The sequence below is a fragment of the Copadichromis virginalis genome, linkage group LG3 (assembly GCF_057382275.1).
Source record: "Copadichromis virginalis isolate Kocher_CV1m ecotype Utaka linkage group LG3, C_Virginalis_male_GT1.1, whole genome shotgun sequence".
In the NCBI taxonomy this organism is placed as follows: domain Eukaryota; kingdom Metazoa; phylum Chordata; class Actinopteri; order Cichliformes; family Cichlidae; genus Copadichromis; species Copadichromis virginalis.
The window spans coordinates 9,165,510-9,183,725 of NC_140620.1; the positions used below are offsets into that span (position 1 = coordinate 9,165,510).

The 18,216-nt window shown below is 41.8% G+C and overlaps 1 protein-coding gene and 1 pseudogene across 3 annotated transcripts in view; one reads left to right on the top strand and one right to left on the bottom strand.

Moving 5' to 3' along the window:
* The window catches only part of LOC146712613 (V-set domain containing T-cell activation inhibitor 1-like), a 47,448-nt gene extending 37,371 nt beyond the window's left edge, over window positions 1–10,077 (bottom strand). Inside the window, exons 1-2 of one of the 3 annotated variants that reach the window (XR_014919047.1) lie at window positions 2,619–2,711; window positions 669–861 (exon numbers count right to left, since the gene is read on the bottom strand). Coding sequence is in view for 1 of the 3 variants with exons in the window: in XM_085452245.1 (XP_085308371.1) it covers window positions 9,674–9,710 (37 nt within the window). In the remaining 2 variants the exon portion in view is untranslated. Of the gene's footprint in view, window positions 1–668; window positions 862–2,618; window positions 2,712–9,673 lie in introns of those variants that run through there. The other 2 variants (XR_014919049.1, XM_085452245.1) reach the window with 2 other exon arrangements.
* A 1,028-nt stretch (window positions 10,078–11,105) lies between these two features.
* LOC146712615 (uncharacterized) overlaps window positions 11,106–18,216 on the top strand; it is a 39,936-nt pseudogene continuing 32,825 nt past the window's right edge.

Below are 18,216 nucleotides of genomic sequence, written 5' to 3' on the forward strand. Positions count from 1 at the left end.
CTCAACCCATGTGTTTTTCTGAGTATGCCAAACACTAGAGATGAAACAGTGAAAGACTCAGTTTGAGCTCAGATGTCAGGACAGTGTTCTCACATACCTTGAGTTTGTCTGTGTCAGACACACACACATAGTTAAGCATTTTCTGTTTCACCTTCAGTTAAATACAGTTCTAACTCTCACCCTAACTGCAAGGAAACAGAGTGATTAACCCTTACCTAGTTAAGTGAAGCCAAAGTAAGACAATACTAAGAAGCTAAAGTGACTGTGAGTAAAAGGTGCATGTATATGCCTGACACAGAAAAACCCAAGGTTTACAAGGACACTGTCCATCAGCCTCATAATGACATCCGAGCTCAAACTGATGCTTTCACTGTTTCACCTCCAGTGTGTGGCCACTCAGTAAAACACACTTGTGGAGGGGACACAAAACAGATAAGCTTGCAATCATCACTTGGGAAAGTCATACAAATTCAAGATTTAGTTAAACCAGATTGAATACCACCAAGAGGACATTTAAATATTGTGACTAGGGCTGAAACAACTAATCGATTAATCGACAACTAATCGATTATTGAAATAATCGTTAGTTGCAGCCCTAATTGTGACATCTAGATACGTAGGTTTTAAACAACAATTCATAGGGGGAAATTTTTTTTTAAATGACCCACCTTTTTCCGCCAGGGCCATTCTTTCCCACCATAGTCATAAGTAATTTCACTTCCTGCCGCAATTTCCTTCAGTGCAAAAAGGCAGAGATGTGGCTTCCCTTCTGCTTCAATCAACTTCATTCTGCAATTTGGTGTCCTGTGTTCATCGTTTACTAGTCGCCCAAATGACCCATCTTCAAGTGCTCCATCAATACTGCAAATTTGGAAACATACATTAAACAAACATTTATAGTGACATGCCTATGAACTATACTATAATTTTTAAGCACCAACACAAACACAACATCCAATACAAGTTTAGTTGTTAAATGCATAGTTGATAAGTTAAAGAGGGTCCATCAGTCAAGGACGCATTGCTTTCTGACTGAGATAAGTGTTTGCGCTTCTACTTGTGCTTAGAGCTTAAACGTGGTTTTGTTTTACTGTTGCGCTGACCTAGTAGGTGTGGCTGTTACTCTTCTCTTCTCTTCCTCCTCTTGCCCACTACCTGCTCTGTGCTGCTGCTTGCGCGTGGCCACTGATTAGACCTTGTGCAATCTACAGCTAAGCGCAGCCTGGTGTGCACTGCTCTGCCAGGTGAGTTGAATTAGAGCAATCAAGGGCGGGCGTGCCTAGTAGACCTTAAAATGCATGCAGCAGTCATTTGACCCGAGTGCGACATACTGAGAGGACAGCAAACCAAGCACAATCCACTTTCCACTGTGAGGAAGACTTTGAGTTAGACGGGCTATCGATAAGCTCGGACTCATATTTGCTGCTTATATGTTTGGGAAATATGGAAGCTCAATTGTGGAAATGTATTTATGCTTTGGGAAATAGTTACTGCATTTAAGTTTAAAAAATTATATTGATATTAAAATAAATGTTTAAGTTTGAATAGATTGTTTATGTAGATAGTGTTTCCCACACATTTATGTTAATTAATACTAAAAGTAATTACCCCAAATCCTTGGTTAAATCTTAAAACTAGTGTAAATATGTTTGGTTTAATTTAAGGAAAATAATTCTTTGTAAAAGAAAATCCTTGGTTAAAGTCTTTATTAAAATATTTGTAAACTCTAAAATGTATACTTTAAAAATGTAATTGTTACAGAAAGTGTAAAAAATGCAAGGTAGACCAGTTTATTTCATCTTTGTTGTTTGAAATTACTCACCTCTGATTCAAAAACTAATGAATGTGAAACTAAAACTAGGATAAATGATAGTTTAGACAAAAGTGGCTTTACTGAAGTGTATATTTTTGTTATTTCATTTGTCTTCTGTATAATGCATTTAATTTATCTGAATGATTAATGAAATGTTCTTTATTTTTTGTGTTGAAAGGTTTTTCACCTATCCATCAAGCCATCCATCTACCTACCTCACAGGCAGAACACTTGACATGTACTATTTTGGCATTGTACATATTATACAGTAGTTTTGGACACAGTAGAACAGTGCACGGGTCTCCGTGTCCACATGTGCCAAATGCGCACAGACACAGGGGCGCTCATTCAGCCCTGGCCATTTGAATTTTCTCTTATTATTTTCTCTATCTCTATATTATATTTTAAATCTTCACAGCAGCGTGAGAACACTGTCTTAGCTGTAAAATGTAGGCTTATATTATTACCCCTCTAACCCCGTACATTACGCCCGTGAGTGTGTATTAGAGAAGGCACACACAGGCTTAATACGGGGACTAACGGGCCCTCAGCATATGTGGGAGTCCCGTCAGTCCCCAGTACCGAGAGTTCCCGGGGACCACAGGGTCACCGGGAAATGACGGAGCCTTAGTAAGAATGAGATCCCGCTATTCCACGGGTCCGTCACTCCCCCTTCTATAGATTCTGGGGACTGACGGGGCCGGGTACTAGAGGTAAGGACTCGTTAAAGAGCAATATGAGATGTTTGCTTCAGAAATCCTGACCTTGCAATAGAAATGTAAACATTCAGTCATTTTGAATTTACCACAATGTCTTCTGCTTCCATATGAATTCAAACATGAAGCCTGAACATGCGCTGGGGTACAGGTTACGTCTGTGTTCAGCTTCAGTTGCATCAATAAGCTCCCCTCTATTCTCTGCTGTGCAGCTTCGCTACTTTCAAGAAACACAGTGTTTGTTTTCAGTAAGTCTTTTAAAATGTACTCTCTAAAACACACACACACACACACACACACACACACACACACACACACACACACACACACACACCAAACCAAAGAAATCTATTTTCAAACTGAAGTGTTTATGCTTTCAGTCCGTCTAGCTGCTGATACTTAACACGTGAGTGTCTGAAGAAGAGGACTCTGTTGCCATGGTAATCCCTGCATGAATGGATGCTCTTAGCCTCGTTTTGTTATTATTTTTCTCTAATTCTCAGAATTTTCCCCAAGTCTGAAAATAACACACCAGGACATAATCACTATCATGTTTTAGCAAATAAACTGTCTCTAATTTTACGGCAGTTTGGTTTTAATGGAGAGAGAAAGAAAACTCGAGGAAAAAAACAGGTGAAAGTTTCACAGCGTTGACTTGTTTGTGAGCAAACTTTCAGACTGAGCAGGCCTAATGATGATGTCCCTCTGTGTAAGTCATTGTCTGTTCTTTAATGTAGAAAAGCCTTTTTAAAAGCTGCCTTCGGCTCGTGTGCAGCCTGACACAGTGTTATCTCTGGGATTTCCCTCAGGTCTGCTGAAAGTGTCCTTAAAGTTGAATATTGTGACAAAGTGAATGTAACAGTGAGACTGAGCTGCTCAGTCTGTTTCTGCTGACTTCAGCTCCTTAAACATCCTGATTTATCAGCACTGCAGGGACACGAATGTCACTGTTACAGAGACGCACACACAGAGCAGGAATGTGACTGAATATCACTGACAGGAAAAACACCTTCAGCCTCAAACATGCAGTCAGCTGCTGCACTGGCCTAATGACAGACGTGAGCTGAGCTCAGGGAGCAGCAGAGGGTGGAGGCTCATTTCATACGTCTTTAAACTCAGCAGTGTGAAATCCAAAGAGACTGACATGTGACAGAGAAAAGCATCAGTGCTGTCGGCTCCAGCCTCACTTTATAGTTTGCTTTTATTTCTCTGGATGATGCAGGGAGCCTGGCTCAGCAGCTGCTGTCATGTTGTAACCGTGTTCCTGTGACTGTACTGTGATAACTCTGTGACCATGTGATGGACTTACTGTTGATGCTGTCCTGTATTAAAGTGTTACTGCAGCCGACCTGTCTGTGTGTCACTGTCTGTGGACTGCAGCGTCTTCAGCAGCAGCTGTTTGCTGTTTGCACCATCCGCTCAGATATTCTTCAGTTTAAACGTCTTTATTTCATCTGTGCTTAATACTCAACAATGAGGCTACATCGAATGTTAAATGTCTTGTTATTCTCCTCAACTCAGAAACTGCTAAAATATAATGACACTCAAACTGGAGTGTTGTAAAAATTGTGTGTATGTGTGTGTGGGGGGGCTTTAGGAAGGCAGCAGCGATGGGGTGAATGAATGCAGCAGCCCAACCCACCAGGCTCTGATTGATGCAGCTGGCCTCCAAGGCCCCATGTGTGTGTGCAAAATAGCCAATTACTACATTACACTTTACTACACTAACGAGTAAAGAGGACTGTTAGCCTGTCAGCTTGTGGAGCATCAAATATCACTGCAGCGACAATCAGCACGTAGCACATGAACACAGTAACAGGAAGCTAGCATGGCTAATGCTAACTGCTAATGAAGGCACAGCTAGCATGTGTCGTCAGTGACCGGGCATGCTTGCTCTCCTATATATTGATGCTATGCTAGAGCGTTAACAGTTCCTGTTATCCATGATTCACACCAGGGGCGTCACACTGACTTTACATGGGGGGCGACAGACAGCCCCCTTTGACCTTAATGGGCCGGACCAGTGGAACTTCCTGTCACTGTGAAGGAGTCACATATTTAACTGTTTTTCTACATGATGAAGAAAAAGTCACAATGACAGAAATCTGTCAGCACGACTCTTTAAACTGTCAGAAATCAAATGACAGAAAAATAGCTCATAGCTCATCTTTAGTCTTAAAAACCTGAAGTTTCTATAGCATAAAGTGAAAAAAGAAGGTTTTCTGCCTTTAAAAGTTTATTGCTAAATTACTTTGTGTACTATGAATAAGTAAGGTTTGTATCTGCAAGAAAAGCTGTAAAACTATGAAAATTCAAAATGTCTGCTTGTGCTTGATTGTTGTGAGCAGCAGATCAAACAAGTTAAAATAATCAATTATAATCGGGCTGATTCTTATGTATCACCTTGCTACTCTCAACACGTGCCACATTCACACAAGCACTGTTTCTATGCTTTAAGTGCTTACTAACTACCATTCACACACATTCATACTGCGATGGATGCACCAGAGAAAACTTGGTGTTAATATCTTGCCCAAGAATATTTGGCATGCAGAGTAGGGGGAGCCAGGGATTGAACCACCAACCTTCCGATCAGTAGATGACCCGCTCTGAGCTACAGCCGTCCCCAATGTAATGTCTAATTATTATTGTAGAGGCTAAGCCTACGCTTGAAGCCACTGAGGTGGTCGTTAACGGGGATGACGCGATGTCACTGGTATGCATGAATTAAGTTCACAGTCCAATAAATCCAGCAGTATGTATCTTGTCCTTTTTGGTCTTTATTCCGTATCGACATAGCATAACAGCACAACGGTCACAAACTGTTTGCCTTCTCAATGACACACCTGACGCCGATTACGTGCGTCTACCTTAAATACCTTTACATTACATAATCAAAACAAAAAAAGGTGACCTCTAGTGACCACATAAGGTATTAACCCAAGAATGGCTCCTACAATTATAAAGAGCTTTTAAGGTACATTCAGACCTGTGCGACTCACTCAGACTCTTAACTGTAGCTCTGTGCTACATGCTGACATTTCTGCTAATCAAACTTTGAATAAAATTTATTTAATCTAATATTCAACTCTGAACTCTAACTTTAGTACTTTTAACAGAGGCTATTTTTATGCAGTGTTTTCATAAAAGCCTTATTTTTATGTATTTGCTTCTACCAGGGAGAACACATGAGGTTAAAGGACAAGTTAGAGACCTTTTGTCTCTACAATGGAGAACAGCTTTTTAAACTCTGCACTCAGCTTTGTGTCTCCAACATCACTGATATACAGACAGATTGATATATGGACCTGCAGCGGAGTTTAGGCCCAGACATGGCTAGTGACGTCAGACCTGATGGATTAAAAAAGTTACATTTAATTGAATCTAATTGAATCTAATCTAATAACTTTAATCTCAGCCAAACCGATTTACTCACGAACAAATAAAACACTGAAAAAGCCAAACAATAACATTTTTAAGTTATCAAAGTGATTTATATATCATGTTTAACCCGAGTAGTGAAAGACCGCGGGGCTTTGAAGACGATGTGTCGGTCGGCTCAGATATTTGAAGTTCACACAGCTACATTCTCACCTGAAAACGTGTTAAAAGTTTTTTGCAAACAAGAAAGAGAAATAAGAGCAATATTAAAACTAAGTCGCTGCCGCCATTGGTGGAAACTGGAATTGGCTGGGCCGCGCTATGAATTCTGCGATATGGTTTTTCAATTTTGTTGTCCGGGTGGAATATCGGGAGAAATTCAGGAGAATGGTGGCTCCGGGAGGTTTTCGGGAGGGGCACTGAAATTCGGGATTCTCCCGGAAAAATCGCGAGGGTTGGCATGTATGGTTGTGGCAACATCACTAACCTTGTCAAACACCTCAGAGTAAATCATATCACAGAATATGACGAGCGTATGTTGAGGCGAACTGAAGAGGAGGAGAGGGACAGGTGCTGCTAGGGCGAGACAGACGTCTCTCACAGAGTCCTTTAGTGCTGCAGGCAGGCAACGTGTTCAAATAGCACAACTTCAGCTTTTTTTATTTCTATATGATGAACTCTGGATTATTAAGTGATAAGAACAAGTAATCTGATGCCCTGTAATCATTATGATGCTATAATTTGAGATACAATAAATAAAATAAGTTTATGTACAAAGTATCGTATCGGATCAGTATCGTCGATACCATCCTGAATTTAGGGCTTTGGAGCGTGATGTCACGGGGGTGGGCGTGGAAAGGATTTTGGCCCGATCCGCCATTTTTGGGGTCTAGCGCAAGTGAAAAGGGAGCGAAGTCACACACAACAGCCACGGTTTGTATTTGCTGTGTGGTCGGCTGCAATGTTCGATCACACGACCGGCAAGAGAATAAGGTTGGAAATGGTTTATCTTTTCATTCTTTCCCAACCTGGAAGCAACATGAGGCGGCTAGCCTGGATAGCAGCTGTGAGACGAGCTGACGTGCAGTTCTCTTCCATCTCCAAATATCTGTTGGTGCTCCAGACATTTTCATTCCGGTAAGTTCTAACTATGTTCATATCACTCTTTATAGCCTATTAGTTTTATTTTCTATGCGCTCTGAGCTCATAGCAAATTAGAACAAACATCCTAATGAGTGATTTTGCAGAACTACCTTCTATTTATAGAGTTGCTAATTATTTGGCATTATTGCAGCACCAGGTGGAGCACCAGTCTGATCACAGGTTGGAGGAAACATGGTGGATGGTCACGTGAGCTGTAGTCAGCTGATAAACAATCAGATCAAACACAGAAAACAGGATGAAGCTTCATCACAAACAAGACATACATGAGTATAAAACATGTCAGACTGAAAATGAGACGTCAACAGCATCACAAACAATGTTTAAAGCTTCCACGTGGTTTTACATTTTCTACATGGAAACAGGAAGTGCTGCTTTTAATTTGAAAAGTCACATTTATGGATGTGGACGTGGAAAAGTACAAATCTGGCAGCCTTTGTTGGACATGAAGTCGGTAATGTGTCTGCGTGACAGCTGTGGAAGCACAGGAGCAACGTCTGTGGGAAAATTCACAAAGCAACACGTCTATACCACTCTGACATGTTTGAAGATTTTTCACAATAAAATCCATGATTTGGTTTAAATGAAACTTTCTTCACCTTGTAAGGAAACATTTTGTGGACACGATTGTTTTCCAGCTAACAAAGTTAGTCCAGTGAGAGACAGCAGGAGGAGCAGAGGTCAGCTCATTGTGACAGCGGTCAAACAGATGTGATGGGTAACAGCACACACAGGTGTGTTTCATCTCCACACACACAAACCACAGCAACACTGACTCCACACTCAGCCTCCCAGTGACTGTGAGCTTACCCGTGTCACCGGTGCCACCCACTGTGGACCCCTCTGTGTCATGTGATGGCAATACAGGACGTTTTCCACAAACAGCTCCACACTTAGTCCTGGCTTCAGTGGGTGAGTCCATCCAGCAGAGATGTGGAGACACAAAGCTGCTGGACAGTTTGAGGTGTTACATTTCAGTTCAGGTTCATGTTTGTGCACTAGAACCAGATGTAGAAGTTTCAGCATGAAAGCACTCGATGATGGGCAGCTTGATTGAGAGAGGGTGAGAGAAAGAAAAAAACAACCCACGGCTCGCGTCGTTCACGTCGAAGATCCAGCTCTAAGTTAAAGTCTGAGTTCAGCTCGTCGGCTCATGGAAACACTGATTTCCTTTTATTAATGAGGCGTCTGTGGGGACAGGCAGGAGGCTCCTGATTGGTTCATAAGGTGTGAATAAATGTGTCATGTAGATGGAAGCAAAGCCACATCAGGCCTTAGAAAGAATTCATGAAGGTCTGAAATCTGTCTGCAGTGCAGTGGAGTGATCTCCTACCTTTGAATGGCTTCAGGCCTCAAGCAGAGGGAAAAGAATGAAGATATAAACTTTGTAGCTAAAAACAAAGCTCAGTGTCAAATTTGGATCATTATCACTTAATTTAGTTTGGACAATCCACCAATCACAGAGCTCCATCAGAGACCTTACAGCACAGGTGTCGAACTCCAGGCCTCGAGGGCCGGTGTCCTGCAGGTTGTGGATGTGTCCGTGATCCAACACAGCTGATTTAAATGTCTAAAATACCTCCTCAACATGTCTCAAAGTTCTCCAGAAGCCTGGTAATGAACAAATCATTTTAATCAGGTGTGTTGACCCAGGGTGATATCTAAAACCTGGAGGACACCGGCCCTCGGAGCCTGGAGTTCGACACCTCTGCCTTACAGTAACTGTTGTTGTTACACTATCTCTTACCGTATATTACTAAATCTCCATTTGCACTATTTGCTTATTTGCACTACTCTGCCTGGTTTACACTCAATGTCATTTACCCTTACTTGAATATTGTATATTGTATAGCTTTCTTGTTATACGTAAAATTGTATTGTATTTATTTAAATTTTTACTTTTTAATTATTTTATTTGCATTTTTTAATCACTCTCTTATATTTAAATGTTCATTTGCTATTTTATCTAGGGTTTGAGAGTAACGAAATTTCTATTCTCTGTATGTCCTGTACATGTGGCAGAATTGACAAATAAAGTTGACTTGACTTGACTACATTCACCAGCAGAGCTTTGATCGCACTTCTCTCCACCACCACTAGATGTCTCCACACTCTGTGCTGACTCCAATGATCAGAGCTGCTGAGCCTGTTTGCAGACAGAGGAGGAGCTCCTGGTGATCCGTGTGGCACTAAAAAGCTCTGATAACGTCCATCCAGCAGCTGATAACAGGGACATTTGGTGCCATGTCAGAGCTGCACAGTCAATCATCCGTTTGGCTCTTTAGTTTGAAGAGTTCAAAGCAGCAGCAGAGAATCTAAAGTGTGTCACACAGCACCAAGTTTCCTTTGGTCACATATGAAATGTGAGTCAGAGCTTCAGCTACACAACAACACACACAGCAGCTGATTGTAACATGAGCTCATCTGAAAGGCACCAAGAAGAATCCAGAGATTTGAAAGTTGCTGCTTTGGATTGTTAGTTTGATCTGAATCAGAATCCAGTGTTTGATGGAAATCTCCTCCTGCTGCACTTCAACACATTAAAGAGAGAGAGATGAAAGAAAAGCTGATGATGAGAGCAGAGAGAGGAAGGTGTACTTACCGTGCAGGAGGATCACAAACACCACAAACATCTTCATGTTCCTGTCAAACTCAGAGACTCTTTAAAAGCCCTTCAGGACATCAGCTCACAGCAGCTTCACTTTCCTCTGCTGATCATCTACTGACACTCTCACACTGCTTCACTGTCACAGCTCAGAGTTCAGCTTCACACTTTGTTAAAGCACATCTGTGGAATGAAGTCCGGCCGGCCACAGATCACTTCTGAGGAAAGAGGAGGACGTCGGCTTTCCTCCTAGTTTCACGCCCGAGTTCTCCAAACACAATCGGGGTGGCTGCAGCAGGTGGAGCAGGTCATCTACGAAGTGGATGGTTGGCAGTTCAATCACTCTGCATGCCAAACGATCCTGAGCCCCCACTTCCTCTGTGATGTGTAGAAAAAGTGCTCGTATGACTGGGTGATTGGGGCTTGCTGTGCAGAGTGTGCAGAATCGACTAGAGCTGTAAAACAATCTGTCTGTTTACAGTGACACGCACAAAGCTCCGCCTTCAGTCCTGACACTGAAACATCCACTGAAGCTACAATGATGCAGATGTGACCCTCAGCAGCTGGATTTCCTCTCCATAGATGTGTTTCCATGCAGATCATGGACATAAAGGCTGCTCTGAGAAAAAAGCAACGAATCAGACAAATCATTAGGTACAGGACCTTTAACATCTGCAGATTTATTTATTTAGATTCACTTTCTCCTGTTCAGTCATTACTTTCTTAAAAAAAACAACATGCCTGTGAGACCCTGATGCTCAAAGAAATCTCATTATTAATTAATGTTTAAATTTTAAATCCAATTTAAAATGTATTTTTATTGACAGGCTGTTTCACACCTCCAATTAAAGAACTACTTCTAGAAGCTCTTACTTTATGCAGTGAGCTGTGATAATATCATTATATTTATAACCTTCCTTTTATTTAACACAGTCCTGAAGAAGATATTTAGAAAGCAGTCCAGAGCTGTTTCTGCATTGAATTTCAAAACAAATTGAAGGATTTTTTTGTTTGAATTCTAAATGAGTCTTATGTGACTGCTTCAAATACTATAAGTATTACTAGTGCTGCTTCTGTTCTTCATATTACTGTTTATTGTCCTCTCAGACCAACAGGCGGAGGTGAAGGTGGAGGAGGGGTCATAGTTTGTCACCCTAGCCTGCAGAACAAAGTCTGAGCTGAGGACACCACAGTGGAGTGGACTCACTCTGACTTTGGACTCATGATGGTCCATGTGCATCCAAATGACAGTAAACAAACAGGACAACCTCTACTGTGGTTGCACGAATATAAACAAAGACCTGCTGAGAACTTGAGACCTCAGTCTGACCCTGAAACTCCACACACACACACACACACACACACACACACACACACATGGATACATCTGCACCATCTACAGGGACAAAGACTTCCTGAGACAGAAAGTATGCTGCAGGTCAAAGGTCAGTTGGGATTAGGAAAAAAGTGAAATCGTAAACAGGATAAAAGCAGTGTGAGAGGGCTGTTACTTTTATACTTGATAATAAAACGAACAGATGCAATGAGAGTTATGTTTCTAAGGAAGTAAATGACATGAGAGTGAATATAAACAACCGTACACATCCCTACGACTTGTTTTGGAGGTAGGACTCACCAAGGTTCAGTGTTAGATCCTGGGCGAGGCAGATCTAATTTAAGAATAGATGGGATTGGCTGTCGGAGGGTCGCTTTTTTGAACTGCAGGTCCTTGAAGGGTAATACAGTAGAGGATATTTACATAGAGGATCTCTATGTAAATATCCGATAGCAGCTACTACCACCACAGACTGTTTTCCTTCGTGGTCATGAAGGAAAACGCTCGGCTGGCATTTAAAAGGGCAATTTTATTCCCTTCAAGGACCTGAAGCTACATAAAGCACCCCCCAACAGCTGAACCCATCTGCTCTCTGATTGGATTGTTACATTTGTGATTGACATGACATTGACCAATCAGCTGAAAGGAAGAAAAATCAGGTCAAAATTCGTACTCGTAGGTTGAGAGTCACACACAGCCAGGGAACCTGAGTGCAGAGATTTAAACATAGTTGTTTGCTTTGTATCTGTAAACAGACCTTAACAAAATCAACTTGTAACTTGTGTAAAAAATCTTTACAAACAAAATTCTCATCTGTAGATGCACAAAAATAAAATTTTCAAAAATTTTGGTTTACAAGGGTACAAAACTCTCACAGACACACAACACAATGTTCACATTAAGTGGTGAAGGAAACACTTACTATAACAGCTTACTATTGTGCAGTCAAGAGTCCATGTTTCAGTGTTCAAACACCTGTCTTGGGTTTCTGAAGCTAATTTGTCACCTGTGAGGACTCTGGGACAAACACACAGCTTGCAGTTCATTTCTACATCTGTTTGTGTTTCCTCAGTTTCCCAGCATGCCCTGGCTGTGGTGGTGGAGGTGAATGAGGGGGAAAGATCTGTCCTGCTGCCCTGTATGTACTCAGGTTTCATACCTGTGGACCCCACAATGATGTGGAATCGCAGTGATCTTCATCCCAAATCCGTCCACCTACGACGAGGAGGAGGAGATGATCTCAGAGGACAAAACCGGCGTTACAGCAGACGCACATCGGTGAGGCGTGATGCTCTGCACACTTTAGACTTCAGCCTCACTCTGAAAAAACCACAACTGATCGACAGTAGCAGCTACACCTGCTCCATCAGTGCTGGGAGAGAGGAACAGACACTGACAGATATACAGCTGCAGGTCAAAGGTCAGCAACAAACACCTGCTTATCATGCAGGTCAGGAGTCAGTACTGTAGACGGATCAGAGCTTAAACTCAAAGTCTTCTGCCAATCCTTTAAAACAAACAACAGCGTTTTAGATCTAAGCTCCATGGTCGTCACAAAGCAGACGAAAAATGAGGAGAACACTTTGTATAAAAACTGCAGAGATCATTCATAATATTTTCTTTTTTCTGATGAAAGTTTTTAGTTGTAAAAACTGTGTAACACTCTTCAGGGATGCTGAGGTTTTTCACCACTTGCTGGCTCCCAGTGAAACCCAAGACCTCATTAAAAAAAGCTAACAAGCAAAGTAAAATGCTGAGTTCAACCAGCTGTTGTTAAACTTGTCTGCTGACTCCCAAAGGATCATGTGGATGTGGGATACTGTCCAAGGGCAGGTTACCTAGGGCCTGCTTTAGGGTGTCCTGCTATCATCAGCAATGTTAGCATCACTGACAGGTAGGAGTCCAGTTCCTTAGCTGACCTTTGTGTAGCCCTGCCATGTCTCTGATATTTACACATTCACTGAAAGTAGTAGCATGACCTATATTTGGCCATTTATATCCACAGTTACTTTTGTTTTCAGCTTTTAACTTAGTTTAACTCAGGGCAAGCAAATTCTGCTCGGACACTTTTGATCTGATCTGTGGGGTTCTGCAAGGCTCAATTCTGAGTCCATTATTTTTTATTTTACATCCTTTATTTAGCTGAGGTCATTAAATGTTATCAATTCTATGCTGATGGCATCCAGCTGTCTGTCTTTTAAGCCTTGCCATCTGGATAGGCTGCCCAGTAATGGTAATCTTGTTGTATTTGATTCTTCTCTGAGCTTTGACTCAGATGCAAAATCTCTATGGGGTCTGTTTTATATAGAAAAGTACAGACAAGAGACACGAGCTGCGTTTGTTCTGCAGGCTCTTCCTCATCTGAGGTACAGGAGAGTTGCAACGGCCTATCACACTCACAGCTACTTCTCCCTTGTGGCGATGCTGCGCAATTACATCATCATAGCTTCAACTGAAAAGAGCAAAAGCACAATGAAATAAGGCCTTTTACATGAATAAATGTTTAAACCAAATTACAATGTTGACCATACACTTGTAGGTGCCACACAAGCTCGAAGCACACTTCATTTATTTGCTTTACATCGACTCCCAGTTGATTTTAGAATTAGTTATAAAATTCTCTTACCTACATACAACAGTGTAGCACTCCAGCCTTGTTCTGTGGACTCCTTCAAAAGGCAGTTGAAAACGTTTCTGTCAGGTGTGTTTTTGTATTGCTTGAGCACTCTACAACTAACTTTCATTTTCTTACTTAGCCTTTATACCAATCATGTCACTGACCTGTTAGTCTAATTACATACACATGTTCAGCCAGCTGTTTCTTTTCAGTACCGCTTAGTTATGTTTAAATTACACTACATTTGCATGCTGAAAACCTTTATAAGCGTCTTTTAGAAAAGGTCTTTGTGTGCATTAAGCAATGTTTCCATGGCATCAAGGGTTTTTAATGTTGGAAATGACCAAATTATGATTAAATGGAATATTAGCATTAAAGATCCAGTTTAGTTTCATTGGACAAAAAGAAACGCTAAATGTATTACAACAGAGTTAGAGGTCAGCAACATTAATGCTCAGCTCCCAGATGTCTAGTCGATTTTGTGATTTATTGTCCTCTCAGACCAGCAGGTGGAGGTGAAGGTGGAGGAAGGCTCAGACTCTGTCATCCTGCCCTGCAAAACAAAACCTGACCTGCCTGATGACACCACAGTGGAGTGGACTCGCTCTGACCCAGAACTCTGGATAGTCCATGTGTATTTAAACAGAAGTGACCACCTTAAGAAACAGGACGGCCTTTACAGAGACCGAACAAAGATGAATGAAGACCTGCTGAGAACTGGAGACCTCAGTCTGACCCTGAAACACCCCACAGAGAGAGACAGTGGAGGATACATCTGCACCATCTACAGGGACAAAAACATCCTGAGACAGAAAGTAGTGCTGCAGGTCAAAGGTCAGAGATATATATCAAAGGTTCTGTATATGTAAGCCATACTTGTGATATCATTATTATTATGTTTTAACATTAGGCTCTTTTATTGTTTTCTACATAGAGCGGTTTCCATCCTGGGGCATAGCGCTCCCAATTATTCTGGTTCTCGTTGTTTCTGGAGGTCTGTTATTTTATTTCATGTCAGGTGAGTCCCTCCTACATTACCCATAACACTGACGCTTAGCAGGTATCCTTCCAGATTTTGGTTATGTAGGTAGCTTCAGGGTTAATCCTGGGTTTTCTGTGCTATGAAGGTGGTTCATTTTTTAACAGGGAAAATCGCCATGGTAACATATGCTGTGAATCTCCAAAAGTTGATTCTGTTCATCTGGACGTTGTGTTTTGTGGGAGAAACGTTTCGTCACTCATCCAAGTGACTTCTCTGCTGGGGAAATACATTTGACTAAAACCCCCTAAATGACATGCAAACTGTGTGTTGCATTGTTACAGGAATGTCAGTGCAACAAGTTGAGGACTTGTATAAACATGTATAAACCCCGCCCCTTTCATGTGAACTTGCAGGATAAACTCTGGGTTAACTTAAATGATTCATGTGACCTTCTATCAGAATCGCAATGATGGACTAAGTGAATCCAGGTAACAGAAAGATATTCTGGGCATGTTGAACTGTTTTTGTAGTTTAGTGTCAGAAGCTGAAAGAGTTGAGAGTTACAAACAGCTGATACAGAGAGCTGAAGAGAAACTTCCAGGTTTGTTCCAGAAGTCAGAAAACCTCCTTCAGACTCAGTCATTGATCAGTGAAACAGCTCCACAACACGACTTTACTAAACAGCTTACACCTTTCATAAAGTCTCGCAAGAGTCAGCTTTCTATAGATATAAACAAAATGGAAATGTACTGATACGTGATCAGAATTACAATATTTCTGACTGCCTGATTCAAAATGAATCGAATTGTCGATCAAATCAATTCTGAAAATCAGCGACGATACCCAGCCCTAATCATGTTGTCCTTTGTTATTCTCTCAGTTTACCAGGTGGAGGTGAAATCGGGGGTGGAGTCTGTCCAGTTGCCCTGCAAAACCACAGTTAACCTGCCCGAAGACGCTAAAGTGGAGTGGAAGGACAACGATTACAGGACGGTCCATGTGTATCAGAACGGCTCTGACCAGCCTGAAGAACAGCACAAGGATTATAAAGGCCGAACAAAGATGAAGAGAAACCTGCTGGAACCTGGAGACCTCAGTCTGACCCTGAAATACCCCACAATCACACACACGTACACCTGCACCGTCCACAGCAGGGAGGGAAAGATCCTGCTGCTCTTTGTCAGTGGAGGTGAGTGCTGTAGATACAGGGCAGAGGTCAGAGGTCACTGTAAAAGCTCAGAGATGAACTGTGAGTGTCCACATCATCCATGAGACTTTCATGAGTTTCTCATAATGTTTGTTTAGCATGTGGCTAGCATACTGCTAAAGCTCAGTCAGTCCCACATATATGTGCACGCTGTTAGCGCTCACGTCTCAGTCACAATCACTACATGCATGTTTTTTTATGAAAACTTTCTGATATTCCACATAAACACACGTGGAAATATCACAAGTCTGAGTCGATGAAACAAGGAGTGGAATTGGAGGTAATGTTACCATCAGTGTTGATGTTGCTGTCTGTATCACTTACACGTGCTTCACTGTCTTCTCAGTCCCCCAGAAGGAGGTGGATGCAGGAAAGGACTTTGTACAGCTGTCCTGTAAAACCACACTTGATTTACCTCATGATGCTGAAGTGGAGAGACGCTAACAGGAAGGTCCACGTGTATCAGGATGGCTGTGATCAGCCAGATAGACAGGATCAGGATTACAGAGGCCGAACAGAGATGAATAAAGACCTGCTGAAATCTGGAGACCTCAGTCTGACCCTGAAACACCCCACAGAGAGAGACACACAAGTCTACACCTGCACCGTCTACAGCAAAGAGGGAAACATCGTGTTTAAGAAAGCAGTGGGCAATCTGAGAGTCAAAGGTCAGAGAGGATTTTATTGGTTCACACACTGTGTTCTCTCTGTGTTAGACCTACACTATCTTATACAGGCTGCATGCTTTAGCCTAACGACAGCTGGGATAGACTCAACTATGACCCTGCACTGAAGAAGAAAAATACTGGGGCACCACTATCAGTGATGGAAAATAGAAACGGAAAGTGTTATCTCACAGGATGAACCATTAATTGATTTATAATCAAATCATCCATAATGAGAAATCTAAGCAAGCTTTGGATTAGATCATATAAAGACAGTAGTGTCATGGTTCCTGGATCATTGACCCAGTTTTGTGTTTTGTGGACTCTCAAGCTCTGCATTCAGTTTGTCTCCTGGTTGTTCTGTTGTTACAGTACATGTGCAATAATGTCCCAGCTGACACAGGCAGGAGGGAGAAAACATAATGTGAGGAGAAAATTGTTAGAAGACAAAGAAACTCAGACTCAAGATATCTTTTTCATGTACATATACATGGACGATCCCCCGTCCCTGGTCCGATCGGCTCTGCACCATTCAGCTACTGCCTACGTGTGCAGAACAGATGTTACACAGAGGAAAACCGCCCAGGGCTCTTAGCACATTCTTTATTTATACTTCAAGTAAGTTTCCACAGCAGTAGGAGTGGCATGTATGGAACTGATAATATCTCCTTAAAAGGAGATACCTTTAGCTTGTCTGTTGAAAAAGGAGATAGCTTGGTATGTATAGAAAACAAAACATTCCTTATAAGGAGAGAGACCGTTAACTTGTCTGTTAACACAGGAGGAAGTATCGTATGTCACAGCATTCCTCTGCACATATGTTTTCACTCCCTTTCTCTGTGGTGGTTCCAATTCACAAGCTCTTCTTCCTTTAAATGAAGCTACAAATAAACATAACACAAAACTCAAAAATCTTTCATCACATAATAAAGACAGACAACAAATAGAAACGCAATGAATCTCCGACTGCTACAGCTGCAACAGAAAAAGTAGAAAATAAAAGCACAGAGCATCTGGAAGACAACAATATGAAAGAGCCTGCAAGCGACCAGCGGACCCCGTCCCAGGCAGGGCACATGAGTGTACTAAGTTTAAAGTAGGGATTTGGAATTGATAAGAATTTAGTGATTCCGATTCCATTATCAATCAGATATTGATTTGGTTTCTGGTTGATTTTCATCGGCTCTCTGTGAGCGTGACCACCATCACTAAGCAGCAATAAATTATTTATCTAGTTAAGTACATGCTGTGTGATCAAATGTTTGTGCGTGTTGGAGCTATTTCCCTTCTTTGTTGCCATCAGGATTGGGGTCGTTACTTAAAAAAACACCACCACTCCCACCACCAACCGAGGCAGACACAATTCAATTCAATTCAATTTTATTTATATAGCGCCAAATCACAACAAAGGTCTTCACACAGATTCCCCAAAATGACACCTGCAGATCTCCAGCCCCCAGGAAGCCGCCAAACGACCACAGTCACAGAAAACCCCACAGCCAGCTGCAGGGCATACAGGGAGACAAGCCTCCAGCCGACCACCATCAGTGACCATGTAGTTCATTGATGGTGGTCGGTTGATCTGGTCAGTGATCAGTGAAACAAATTCATCCAGTTGTTTTTATGCAGACATTCTCCTCAAACTGACGTAATCTAGAAGTAAGTAAATGAGTCTGAAATTCCTCACAGAGTTACTGGAGGCCAACATGACGCCTCCAGACTAAGTATCTGGT